Consider the following 14,038-nt stretch of genomic DNA (forward strand, 5'->3'; position numbering starts at 1 on the left):
TTTCTCAGGACCTCAGATGAGCGGGTGGAGGTGAGGAAGCAAAAGAAAACGGTGCGGAGGGAGACACTGCAGGAGGCATAAGTCAGTGGAGCCAGGGCAAGAGCACATCTCCAGGAGCAGAGGCTGGGCAGAGCTGTGCTACGACTTTCAGGGGCTCTGGGCACTTTTGCCTGTGTGGACTCCTTCCTCCAGAAGAATACAAAAAAATTATATTTTATGACTACTCTGGTAGAAAGATAAATATAACCCTGGCTGGATTCATGATTATATATTCATTTTTTTCTTTTGAGTTTAAAAGAAATGAAAATTAAAATATTGTCTTATCCCCTGAAAGGGCCAGGCTTGCCCTCACTGTGCCTGGTGGAGCTTCTGGGGAGCAGGCTCGGGACGAGGAACATCCCTGGGCTCAGGATTATCGGGGGAGTGCGGCATCCTGGAATGCTCCCTCAGTAGGAAGAGCAACGTGTACCAGCTGGTGGCTGGGGCCTGGGTCCCTCATGCTTCTGCCACCAGTGGAGGAGACAGATGACCAGAGATAGCAGCTCTAATTCAACTGCTTCACTTTTCAAACAAGGAAGCCAAGACTCAGGGGAGGAAGGTGTCTGATTTCCAAAATATCTGAGTGGATATTTGGTAAGCATGCTGGTAAGGTCCCTGGGGTCTGGGCAGCATGTGGTGGTCCCATGAAGACAGGAGTCTGTGAGTGCGACCTCACCCCACAATGTGGCAGGGGTCCCACGAATGTGAAGCTCATTAATTTAAAGTTTGTGTTACTATGCGTGGACAGGGTCTCCGTTTCAGTGTGACTTTGTACTGTCTATGATGAAAGGATATACATATAAAGACAAATTAAAGTGCAAACAAAATGGGGGGGGTTTAAATTACCCAAGTACTTCGTTATTTGCAAGCCCTCTAGAAGCACCAATTATGTTGTAACACCTAACAGTAAACCTGTGTGCTGCCCCATAGGTAATACTTACCTAGTCTTTAAAATAGGTTTATTTTATTTATAAGCAGCAAGACCTTTATAAGCACCAAAGAACAGTACAGAAAACCGTAAAACTCTACTTCTTAAAAAATAAAAACAGCTTCAGATTGCCAATATCTTGCCTAGATTCCTGTTTTCTGAGCGTTCTTTCTTGGAGCAGAATGGCTGTGAGGCAAACTTTTCAACTGCTAGTTGTGAGTAGACCTTGCAAATCTATAGCAAATGAATGGCCATCATCAGCAATAGCTGCTACTAGTGATTGCAGCTCAAAAGAAAGAAAAACAAACCAAAAAACCACCAAAACACAAAAGCAGTAGCAAGTAGCCCTTTGTAACCCTGGGGGCTTCGAGGGTTTCAGCACAACTGAACTTTACACACTCCTGTGGCACTGTAATGAACTTGGGGTACATTATAATAGACTTTGCTTAATATAGTCCCGGCCCTCCCTCTGTTGGACTTAATGGTTCAAACCATTAAACTTCTGAGGACCCCCGCTTCTGGGACTTCCTGATTTCACAAGAAAAGAATGTATTTAATTTAGTGATGAATCAGGATCAAGAATTGCCATGTTTATTTTTTTTAATAATGAAAATCCATAAGAGTTTAAAATATGCTGAGACACACCTAGCTTAGCAAACACCATGGAACTCCACGTATCTCTGAAGTCACACATAAACTAGCCAGCACCTGAGTGCTGGTTGGCCCCCTTTGGCACTGGAACACAATAAGTTATTAAGCTTCAATACTTAATAAGTGTGCACAAATATCATGCAAACGTACAGCCGTACTCACTAACGAAAAGTGTATTAGAGTCTTAGACGTATACAAAACATCTTGTAAACAAAAGGGAAGAGGTTGGTATTTTCTGTACAAAATATGCAGGCTTTCTTTTTTTTTAATAATCTGTAAGATGCATCATACTTCGGGCATTTTCAAAAAGTGAAAACTGTATAAAAATAAATATTCTATTTACAAACACACACATAGGCCAATCCCAGGTTAGAGGCATCACTGCAAAACAAAAACAAACACAAAACAAAATGGAGTTAGTGTCAGTTGGTCTGTGAGTGTTTATTTCCCTTGTGGGAAACGAGGTGGGTCTTGTCCTGGGTTGGATGGGAGCTTTGGGTAGGGGAACGGCGGGAGCCAGGAACCCCCTTCGTTCCAAGACCCTGGTGCTGACTCTCAGCATCCTGAGGGTGGGAAACCACTTTCTCTTTCCAGTCATTCCCCATCCTGGCCACTAGAGGGCACTTTCTCCCTATGCTGCCTTCGGAGGCCTGGCTGTTGAATTAACTGCATCTTCCAAAAGGAATTTATGGTGTGAACCAACAGACACCAGGCTCTCTAGTTGCTTCTCCCAGACATTGTAGCTCTCGAGAGTAGGCTGTTCTTCCCCTGCTAAGCCCAACCATTTCCATCTCCTAACCATCCACAGCAACCTTGAAGAAGAAAATCTTTTTTCTTAGGGGACACACCCCTTTCCTTCTTCTTGGAGCTAACTAGGTCTACAGGAACTCACCGAGAGGGCGAGGCACGGCGAGAGAGACAGATTCTTGGGGAGGCATCTCCCTTGAGGGCTGAGCTTTCCCTTTCTCTGGGTAGGGGTGCTTTAGGTACCTGGGTGGTTTCATTGCTTTTACTGAGTCCCGTGAACTAATGAGATTGTGGGCCCTTAGCCGGAGGATTGTATTCATCTCACTGTAAGTGTGACTGCTGTCACTGGGCAGGACTGGATTAGCTAAGCGCACACTCTCAGGCAGGTAGTGGACTCCAGCCCTTTAAGGAGGAGGAACCCACATCTTGAGACCTCAGTGATAAAGGGCTGGCAAGAAGCCTCTGAGCGGGAGGCAAGGTGGAGGGAGGCCGTGGGCGGGACTGCGTGGCAGCTGCTACCTTTGCCAGGACCAGGCTGGGCTTCTGGATTAGCAAACCAGTGGCCCTGGTCATGCCGGGGAGCCTTGCACTTTGGAGGCCCTGGAGGAGTGGGGTGATTGCATATAAGGGCACAGCCCAGTGCTGTCAGATGGCTTTAATGATGGCAAATGCAGGGGCAAGTGTGAATAAATGAAACCTCATTGTTTGTAGGAATTCTGGGAACCCAAGAGAGGTTGGGCTGCAGGTCTCATGTGCAGAAGCATGGAGCTCTGACAGCTTAAGTTCAAAGGGCAAGGTAGAGTGGTGAGCTGGCCAATCTCTAGGAGGAGGTATAGAATCTATGTGACTTTATAGTTTAAACAACTTAGATTTCCTATATCTGGATAAGGGCTTAAATGGCCTCTTATGAACACTATGAGACTAGCTAATAATAACTAATTTTAAAACATGGTTTAGAACTCCTTGCAGGAGAAGTATTGTATAACTTAACCACACAAAGCATAAAGACGTCATCTGTCTGGCTACATGGAAATTCCATACACTCGGGTTTGCGGATGCCTTAAAAATCATTTTTAAATGTTCTCAATTTTCTGCAGTGAGTGGGATGTTTAATGGGCACCCTGCCTGTGGGATCGTTCCTTTTTTGACCCATGTCTTGCTACCTCATCTGCAGAAAGGCCCAGAATGGAAATCGTGCATGCTTTATCCCACCATAGAGAAAGGAGCCCAAGGACACCTCTGCTCCAAGGCACTAGAACCCTGGGAAACCTTACCTTATTCCAGCAGCCCTGGACTGGCAAGCCGTCTTCACCCTGCAGTGAGGAAGGAAGGCAGACGGCTCAGACTCTGCGGGATGGCCCACCAAGCAGCAGGACAGGGGGAACAAGGGCCACAAACATTGCGGCAGCTGATCAGGGTGCGGCCCCCCTGATATAGTCTGTTTCTTTTCTCTACGCCAGGGCCGAGCCGAAAGGAGGCAGGAAGCAAGCCCGCCCATCTGCCCACTGGCCAAGCTCACTTGTAATTACAGTGCACGGCCAAGACGGGCTGTCCTAGCCTGTGGGCTCAGCAAGCAGAGGTGACCTGAATGCTGTGGAGAGGACAGACCAGAGGCCTGCTGGTCTCCCCTCGGGCTGTACTGAGTGCGGGGTGCCCGTGGGCGTCACTCAGCGCTTGGGGGCCTCAGTTTCCTCCTCCATAAAACCTGGGGAAGGTGCAGCTCTATGAAACGACCGCCCCCCACTTCTCCCATTCTCTGATTTTTTCTCTCTTCCTTAGCAGCTGGGGGAGGACATCTAGGCAATTCCCATCTGGTGATCAGTAAGGAGGAGGAGGGGTGATTTCACAGGCATTGCAACGTGGGCCTGAGGTGCCTTCAGCAAGGAGGCAGGGCTCCTGGCACAGCCATCGCTGGGGACTTGGGGGGAAGAGGCAGTGGTGGCATGGGAATCCACCGGGTGCCGCTCGTCCCCTTTGCCGGTGCACCTCCGGAGCTCCTGCCGCCTCAGGACGTCCCGAGTCTCCTGGGCCCTGCTATCCTGGCTGCTCTGGCACTCCCTGCGGGAACCTAGAAACCACTGAGAGGCAGGTCGGGGGGGTGAGGTTGAACCAGGGCAAAGATCTGGTTCTCAGTCTGGGTCTGTTAGAATTGCAGCCCAGATTCTAGAACTCCAGGCTCCAGGGCAGAGAAAGAGATGCACACGGGGTTTCAGGGGACCGCAGCAAGCGGTCAGCCCCCGCGAAGCCGGAACGGGCGCACCCTGTGCCCTGGGCCTACTCATCCACCCACGACAGGTGCCAAAGCCACTCACCTGGCATCCAGCAGACAGCCGGCCCTGCACAGGGGCCGCAGAAGTCTAGTTACCTTGTACTAAAATTCCTGATCAACAGCCCCCCTGCCCCGCCCCACGTCCACAGTAACACAGCGCAGGAGATGGCGAACAGCAGCAATGAGAAACAAGAAAGGCAAGGCATGTACACTTCCACAGCGAAAGTAACACACAAATGTTACTGGAGAAAATGCCAGTTTGCATTAAAGGTCAAATCAAGATAACTTTCATTGTCCCTTTTGGGTTGGGGAGGGTCTGCAGGGCGAGGTGGTGCATCCCAGGGTTCCATGAAGCCCTCTGTCCCTTTCCCCAGCCCGCCACAATGCGACACTTCACACGGTCTCTGGAAGGGAGAGGAGCCTCCGTGGACCACAGGGGCATTCCCATTGGCACGTGGGTGGTGGCAGGGGGGACAGAGGAGGGCTGGGCAGGCAGAGGGGAGTGACGGTGTGTGGGTGAGAAGCAGGGAGGCCAGGGCTGCAGCCGGCAGAACTCAAGTGTTCAGATCGTGGGAAGGGTCACGGCAGAGGGGACGCCTGGCTGCTGGTTAACGGAGGTGCCGCGGAGGGCGCGGGAGATCCCACGGCTGAGAAAGGCGCCCGTGCGGTGCGCGCTGCATGCTGGGGGTTCGGGGTGGGGGGGAAGGTGGGGAGTGGGGCGGGGGCGTGGGAAGGTGGGGAGTGCGGCGGGAATGGGAAGCTTGCGACGCTGCTTGCTCTGCCGTCCTTTGTGTTGCCTGTGTGGTCCTAAAAAGTCCCTTCAAGGGGCTCTGTGGTCACCTGTCAGGGTCACACAGCATCTTTTTTTAAAATAACTTTTTCTCTTCTGTTCAAAGAGAACTCCTGTGTGACCCCGGGGTGGGGATGTGAGGCTGGGAATGCTCATCTGACAATTACTGGTACGAAACTAGATCCATGAGCTCCAAACCTCCTCCAGAAATTTAGGAGAGCAGAAGTTTTCGAGCCAGTTGCCTTGGAGTGAAGTGCCATCTTCTGCTTGCCCTGCAGTATGTTGAAAGGATTGCTGTAGGAGCCTCGGGTGTCCCTGCTTGGAGAGGGAGTGGGCCCAGCGGCACCAGAACTGCCACCACTTAGGTGGGACATGCTCGGGAGTGGGTCCTAAATGTCTCCCCTCCCTCCCTGTCTCTCCCTTCCCTTCCTTAACTACATTCTCAACCTTTCCAGGTTCTTCCAGACCTTTCGGTTGTGAACCACCTAAAGATGAAAAAAAAGGGAAACTAAGGGAGGGTCTTGTAGTGTCTTCTGGGATTTAAGCAAAAAGGATGAACCCTACAGGATCTAGAATCCTAATTTTGGACCATCCCCTGGTTCTGGGGGTGTCACCGGGGCAGTGATCCCAGATCTATGCTGGAAGAACAGTCAGGGTACCCCCTCCTCTACTTTGGTTCTAGAACTCCTCATTCTGCCCCGTGTTTATAAGGTGTCCATCTTTCCTCTGCTAAATCGTGCGATGCTGGAGTGGAGAGGGACATGGGGCCAACTCAGGCATCTCACTGAAATGTTTTGCCAACGCTTTTCCAACTAACTGCAGTGTGTGAAGGAAGAGAAGTCACAATCCTAATAACTTGTCCTGAGAATCCACTTCCCTGCCTTTCTTTCTGGTGGCAGGTTTGTCTAGAAGCATTTCTGAAAGGAGGGTCTGATGCAGCTAAGGTTGGCATCGGGTGGGGAGGGCCGCTCACATTAAGGTGATGGGCTTTTGAAGCAGCTGCAGGAGGAAGCCAAGAAAGCATCCCGGCAGACTCTGCATGCAAGAGGGGAACGTGGCGGGAGCCCCCTGAGGACCAGCTAAGGCAGGGTGACCCTTGGTGTCTACAGAGTGAAGAGTGACAAGCGGGAGTGTGCAGGGCAGCGGGAGAGGCACGCAGGCACAAACCGCACACGTGGGGAAGCTCACACTGGCCATGCAGGCAAGGGAGGGTGATGCCATACCAGTGGGCACGGGGCATCCAGTCCGTCCAGCCCTGGTAACCCCGGCTCCCCTTTCTCTCCTTTAAAACCTCGGTGTCCCTGTTCACAAAACCAACCACGATGATTATTTAGGTCAAGGCTGGCCAGCTCCGACTGTGGCGTGGAGAGGCCCAGTGCTACCCTGGCCAGGATGCAGGACCCTCGAGGCATCTACAAGTAAACCCCAGATCCCAGTTGATTCCCGTCTCCCCGGTTCAGCTTTTGTGCTCTCTCTGGCTCCTGGGAGAGTTGAGCTTTGGAACGTGTACATCCAGCCCCCTCTCCATCTAGACTCACTTGGAGGAAACACAGGTGAACTTCAACTTTAGTGCATCATAGTTTCAGGACCTTCAAATGGGTTGAGGGACACTTGAGAAGCCCGGCATATGTGCCACGAATCATTCCTCGTTGGCTGGTTTGGGAAGGCTTCGTGGGGTTCTGTCTACAGATTTTGGTCTGCAGCTTTACAGGTTTTAGCCGGATGGCTGGTGAGCAATGGGAGGCTGTGTATAAAAGCCCCTTTCTGGCCTCATTCTGCCCAGTTTGGGGCATAGATGGCCCTCAGGAAATGCTAACCCCCCGGTGTCCTGCATCCTGACCAAGTGGGGATTCAGACAGCTTGAACTGCTGGCCACAGAGGTGGCCGTGAAACAAAGAAGGCAAATGGGGGGTGGGTTTCTCAATTGCTACACTGGCTTCCAAAGCCAGCCTGGAGCTAAGAGCCGAGGCCTGCTCCCAAATCCCTTTCCTCGTGGTGTCTCCGTTTCCACACATCAATTGTTCGGCATCTTCAAAGGAAAGGGCTTTAGCGGGAATTACTTGCAGCTGTGGTTTTAGGGCAACACCAACAGCAGGCAGAATTTCATCAGTCACATGAACAGGTTGGTTTTGGTAGCATCAGTGGAGACATTTGGTTTTCATCTTTTTATTTGCCTTCTTTGTTTCCAGCTTGCAAACCTCAAGGAAAAACCCAGAACAACCAAGTGATAGATGGAAACATACCAATGGACAGGGGGCATCTAATCCAGGCGCTCCTTGGTCTCCCTTATCCCCCTTAGGCCCTCTAGAGCCTTTCTTCCCCCTCTCCCCCTGTAAATAATGGTTTAGTCCAAGAAAAAAAAATAACATCAAAACTTTAGGATCAATTCATGTGTTAACATTAGAGACAGAAAAAAAAAAAATGAAAGAGGGAAAAATAGATTCTCTCAATTAGGATATTCTCCCCAGTAGGATTAGGGGTCAGTCCCTTAACCCACCCCTCGAAGAACCTGAGAATTTGGCTAAGGCAGGTGTGGAGGGGGTGGGGAGCAATAGGGCTGAGAGCCAGAGGTGGGAGGAAATGCAGATGGACGATACTAGTTGCCAGTTTTGCTAATTCTGAGCCCAGAGTGCATCTATAATGAACAGGGGGACCCACTTCCTTCTCTTTGAGGGTTCATTTTTGAAAGGGTCTGGCCTGACAGCTTTTGTCCCAACTGGTTTTCGTCCCTTTGATATTCTATGAGGAGGCAAGGTGATTTTGTTTAGAGCCCTGGGGTGTGTGTCTGCATGTGGATGTGAATGCGGCGTGTAGGCGTGTGCACATACATGGTTGTGCATGTGTGTGTATGAGCTTGCGCATGTGTACACAAGTGTGTGCGTGTACTAGTGTGTGCTCGCACGTGTGTGTACAAGTGCACGTGTGTATGTGTGTGTCCAGGGCTCATAGGTGGCACCTGGTTCTCAGCTGGGTCCTCCCGTTTTATGTGTGTCTCTGGTCCATCCTGGTCTGAAGTCATAGCCAGCTATTTGTGTATGGGTATGTTGGTTTAAGAAATTCATTTGTTTCTGAAAAGCTTCAGTAAACATCGTCTTTCTAAACTGAACCCTATTTTGTATGTGTCAGGGTCACTCTCCATTTAAAGCGGGGCTATGGGAAATTCTTTGTAATGAATTTGAGTTTGGATTTTTATATGTTGGGTTTCTCTATAAAGGGGTCAAGTGTGCCCTTGGAGAGTCTTCCTGGGAACTCTCCTCCTCTACAGAAGGCCAGTTGTCTAATGCTTGGGGGCTTCCACAGTGTCCCTTGGGGTGGGCGGCCAAGTGGTCAGAGCAAACGCTTGGAGCCAGAATAGGATTTGCCTCTTATCAGCCACGTGACTTTGGGAACTTATTTAACCTCTCTGAGCCTCAGTTTCTTCATCTGTAAAATGGGGATAATAACACCTCCCTCAAAACTTTGTTGTGATATGTATAGCTGATTCACTTTGTTATACAGCAGAAACTAACACACCATTGTAAAGCAGTTATACTCCAATAAAGATGTTTAAAAAAAAAAAACTTTGTTGCGAGGTCTTTGTGCACATTTAGTGCTTAATACTAAATGTGCACTAATACAGTAGGTGCTCAGTAAATGACAGTGGCTTCATAAAGATAGCAGTAACGATCACTACTTCTTGTCAGCCAGTATAGGAGCCAAGGCTGCTGCCAGCGGCACGGTCTCGTGTCTACCGTGTTCCCGCAGTGGAAGGCTGCAGGGTTCCTTAGAGGGAGGCAATGGATAAGGATACTTCTGACATTTCTCCAGGTCTTTGGAAATTACCCACATTTCTTGATTCCAGAGGTTGCCTGCAATTGCCAACACATCTTTCTAAGTGAGTTTTCTAAAATGCAGATGCTTACTTAGAAAACGAGATGTGTTCAAGAGGAAACGTGTATAGGCATCTTAGGGGTCATCTCATTGGCTCTAAGATACGCCCACCAATGAGGAAGTCATGGCACGATTAATCTGCAGACAGTGGACAAGCAAAACCACTAGCTGTTTGGAGGGGGAAGCCCCATGGGAAACTTTCTCAGGAATGTGGCCCCTTATTCTCTTTGGGTCAGGCCAGTGCAAAAGTGAGCACAGTTCCCTAAATTCAGAGGGTGAGAGAAGCTCCCGGGGAGTGGGGGACGGTGATGATGTGCCTGTGGGTAACAGAGGGTCAGCGGTGGTCCCTTCAGGATGGGAAACTTGCACTCTGGCCCGTCATGTTCTAAGGGCACAGGAAATAGCCTTCATTGGGTGCCCCTTGAAGACAGTAGAGTAGTAACCTCACCTCCATCCTCCCTGCTCCCCTCTCCCGAAGAGGACACGAAAAGGGCCCTGGTGCAGAGGGGATTCTAGCTGGTACGGGAGAGGGGCAAAGAGAGTCAAGCAGCAGGGGTTTCTTAAAAAAATAAACAAATGTACAAAACTGCGTTTAGAGGAAATAAATTGAAGTTGGGGGAGTGGAAGGGAAAGGATGCAGGCTATGGGATTATTATAATGGGGTGAACATATCTAGAGGGAGAAATAGTGAAGGAGTAAAGGAAAGAAGAAGCAGGCCCAGGCCGATAGAGAGAGCAGAGGAGGGACAGCTAGGAGGTAAGGGGGCCTGGGGAAGCAAGACACGCACACACACAAGTGTGCACACACATGCACGCACACATGTACACCCAGGCACACACGTGCACTCTCCCACACTCACACACATGTACACACACACACAGACACACACACCCAGATGGCACCTCTCGCAGAGTGGCAGGAGCCTCACCGCACGCTCTCGGACCTTTCAGTTGGCTGGCTTGCAGGCAGCTCCACGGTTACACCCAATTTTCCTGGTACCCAAATTGCCAAATTCACACCACCCTTTATCCTCTGATGGACTGTTTCATCCTAAAAGTGACTCCTGGGCCACATTCACAGAGCTGTTAAGGGACAGGAGAATGCCCCTAGCGACAAGGACAGAATCTTTCCCCTGGCATGTGTGTCCCCTTGGAAAACTGCCTATCTTGGGCTCTGGGCCTTGGCCACCAATACAAGGACTGTCCTCCTTCCATGAGCAGAAAGGAGACTCCAAGACCATCCTCTGGCGGGACTTGGAGAAGCATGGCTTTAAGGCTGTGAGATAGGATAACAGACGCTGGGACACCCGCCCGAGCCTCTCTGACGGGGACCCCGGGTGTGATGGGGGCAAAGTTTGGGAGCCCCCTTCCACATCGGTGGGCACGGGGGTTTTGAACATCTCCAGCTTCACCTCCACAAGAAACAGTGAAGCTTCCAACCAGAATGTCATCTAAGCACTCCTGGCCTTTTACTTTGACAAAAGTGTCAGCATTCTGAGCTTCCAGGCAGCAGAAAACACTGGTCAGGGCACAGCGCTGACTCTGCCTGGACCTTTCTTCATTTTGGAGGCTTTTATTACCAAGCCCTCATCTCTCCCTTCAGAAGTCCTGTTAGGGCCGGTGGTATAAAGAGGTCTGGAAGAGGAGGCGAGATGTAGGTGGGACTCTTCTAGGACGTTCTGGCATCCAGAGAGTCAGATGTCTTGGACGGAAGAATAAGCTCGTCCTTGATTTGGAAACCTGCTCTTCAGAAGAAGTCAACTGGTACTTTATGGTGCACTCAGAGGAAGGTTCAGGTACCTTGCCTGTTTTCTGGACTTGACTTTTACTAAGTGACATATTGCTGATTTATATGTGGGGCTGGGGGGAAGTGTATAAAACCTTGGACACGGCAAGTGGAGAAGAAATATTTCCCCACTGGATCATGGGGACTCAGCGGCTTATTCAATGACCTTGGTTCCTTGAGCATCAGAGCCACCAGCCTCCCGCCCCCTGTCCACCTGCCTGCCACCACCACTGGGAGGACTAGCTTTGCAGGCTTCAAATGCCCAGTGCCTCAAGCCAACTGAAAAAGTCATAAGAGGTAGGTTTAACAAGTGTTAGTCGAATTAACAAAAAACACCGGAACACTTCAGACATAAATTAGAAAGGAGGTTAGTATGTCAACTGAGAGGTGCAATGATCAATTATTTTAGTGGCCTAAATTCTTGGATGCCACAGTAACGAAGGTGGGCTTCCCAGCCTGCCTGAACAGGCTGGCCCATTTCTGGAAGTAGGTCTGTTTATTCCGGGGGTTTGTAGACTTGGGCTCCCCATGGATGGTCTGGGAGAGGTCGCTCTGCCCCTTCCTTCTTGTTCATAGAATATATGGGACAAATTGATTGCTTTTGACCAGCTGCCAGAAAGGAAAATTTAGGAATATGGAAGCGTTCAATAAATCGATCTTAAATGGAAGAGACTTGCATTGATGCCAGATATAAACGTACAGATTCCGGCATGTTCTAGCCATAAACATGGCTATCGGTGTTCAAAGATCAGTGGAAGGCCTGGGTTCTGGAAGCCACCTGCTCTGTCTCTAACACTCCTGGGAACTCAGAACATGTTATCATAGTTCAGGGCCTCGTTTCTCCATCAGTTCGTCCCACTCCTCTTTTACCTCTAAGATCCTTGCGTATTATTCCCACTAGAAGATGCTCTTGGGCTTCTAGGGGACGTGCAGCCCACTGAGAACCCCTGTGATGCGGCAGCCAATGAGACGTTCTAGAAAGGAACCCAAAAGTCATCCCTCGGTCAGATGGAGTGAGATGATCTCTCCTGGGCACAAATGTGCCACGTGTCACGTGCCATCAGGTGGCTGTGGGTGCTGTGGACACTCAGTAACTGCGTCCTGGTGAACATGGCAGAAACCAAAGGGACAGCTGGGGGCCTCGAAAGGCACGATTTGTTTCATAGTCCTGCCGATTCTTCCCAAGAGAAATAATGGCTGGGATAGTTTTTTAAAGGATTGGCTGTGTACAACAGCTGTCTGCTTGTTCTTGGAACTGGGATTTATTTTCTCTCTCACCAGTGGCCTGGGATGCCTGGTAAAACTAAGTGTCAGAAGACTAGGACTCAGCAACGATGGATATAAAAGTATCATTTAGGGGCCCATTATCAGGGCAACCTAGAGAGAGCCGGGCACGTGACTCCTGTTACTGGATGGCAATGCTAATCTGATGGCTGCCCTGGGATTCAGCCTCCCTTTTCCACGCGGAAAAATACATGCTTCAACTTCAAGATTAGGTTCCGGGCTCCCTGTATGCTATGGATGAAGCCCCTCACTATAAAGCCTTTTAAATTAGGATGATTTATCTGGAAAAACTGTATTTCCATGTTGGGTCAGGAATCCCCAGTTGGTCATTCCACCTCACCATGATGACATTAGTAAACAGAGCCAAAGTACGAGGACTCAGACTCACCCGGTTTCCTTTGTCCCCGGGTGGTCCGTGTAAACCCTGCAATAAATCAGAGAAACGAAGACACGTTAATGAGAAAGCACAGGATGGGCGTACAGTCCTTCCTTCCAGGCTCATAAAGCTCTTTACCGGTGCCTAATTCATCGGAGACAGGCTTAATTATCCCCATTTTACAGAAGGGGGACAAAGGAGAAAACTGCTCAAGGAACTTGACCTAGAGACAGATAACGAGTTATGGGTCAAGTCAAACACAGTTCTGGTTTTCTCACTCTGCATCAATGCCCTGGCCTGCGGCCGAGTTCTTCTAGATGGTTCATGCTGAGGACACGGTCTGGGCGCAGAGACCTCTCCTGCAAGGGCAGGTATTCGCATGGCTCTCCCACCAGCCTCTTGCTAGAAAAATGACTCCAAAGCTCCTGAGCCCCTCTTTTCAAGGTGCCAGCTGCCCCCCTTGTCTGTAGCTGGGGAGTGGGCACAAGGCAAAGACTGGCCGGAGGTGCCTACTTAGCCAAAGCACAGCTGAGCATGGAACCCACGAACAAGTGTATGACCTTCAAGCGGGTGGGAAACCAAAGTCCTGGCTCTCGTAGGCAGCCGACTTCTATAAGCCAGCAAGGAGACGTTGGCTGCAAATGGAAAGCCAGTCCCATGGGAAGCTGCCCATCTCAGGAGACATCCCCTTGCCTCATGGTGATCTGGACCTGGTTCGGTCCCTCCTCGAGGGTAGGGGCGTGGCACAGTCACCTGTGAGACCCCCGCTGCCTTGAGCACAGAGCCCTGCCGCGGAAGGTGCTCATCTGTGTTTGCTACAGCCAGTCAGACGGTGCACACGGCTGAGGACATGGCTCCCTAACGGGGCCGTGTGCTCCAGTGTTCGCCTCTAGCGGTGCCCGGCGGGGACGTTCTAGAGCGTGGGCTAGTGGCTGTTGGCTGCTTCCACTGCCACAGAACTGAGAGCTGTCGCTTGGCCCTGGATTTTTTGCCCCAGGCTCTGGGTATTCTGTTTTGACAGTGCTTCTGTGGGGGACCAGGGCAGGTGGAGAGCAACCTCTGATCCCACGAGACTTACAGGAAGCCCAGCTGCTCCCGTTGGTCCTGTCATCCCAGGGTCGCCTTTGCTGCCCTGAAACCGGAGAAAGAACACATAAGCCTTCTCTGACATGGTGACAACCTCCCGTCAGCCATTTTCTGTTTTCATACAAAACTTGGGAAACCTTTCCAGTCTCTTCAAAGAGACCCCCCCCCACACAAGGAAGCAAGGGTGGGGTGAAGGTGGGGTGACTGCTGAGG

General features: G+C 50.5%; 1 protein-coding gene across 8 annotated transcripts in view; it reads right to left on the bottom strand.

Annotated features, from left to right (window-relative positions):
- Nucleotides 1-1,542: 1,542 nt before the first annotated feature.
- COL13A1 (collagen type XIII alpha 1 chain) overlaps nucleotides 1,543-14,038 on the bottom strand; it is an 80,256-nt gene continuing 67,760 nt past the window's right edge. For 5 of the 8 annotated variants that reach the window (XM_082424489.1, XM_082424487.1, XM_082424484.1 and 2 more), the window contains 5 exons: nucleotides 13,818-13,871; nucleotides 12,752-12,787; nucleotides 7,668-7,754; nucleotides 3,640-3,678; nucleotides 1,543-1,999 (listed from right to left, as the gene is read on the bottom strand). In XM_082424489.1, coding sequence (XP_082280615.1) covers nucleotides 1,997-1,999; nucleotides 3,640-3,678; nucleotides 7,668-7,754; nucleotides 12,752-12,787; nucleotides 13,818-13,871 — 219 coding nt within the window. In that variant the 3' untranslated portion in view covers nucleotides 1,543-1,996. Of the gene's footprint in view, nucleotides 2,000-3,639; nucleotides 3,679-6,647; nucleotides 6,726-7,667; nucleotides 7,755-12,751; nucleotides 12,788-13,817; nucleotides 13,872-14,038 lie in introns of all 8 variants that reach the window. The other 3 variants (XM_082424488.1, XM_082424485.1, XM_082424491.1) reach the window with 2 other exon arrangements.

Source organism: Balaenoptera physalus (assembly GCF_965194825.1).
Source record: "Balaenoptera physalus genome assembly, chromosome: 14".
Taxonomy (NCBI): Eukaryota; Metazoa; Chordata; class Mammalia; order Artiodactyla; family Balaenopteridae; genus Balaenoptera; species Balaenoptera physalus.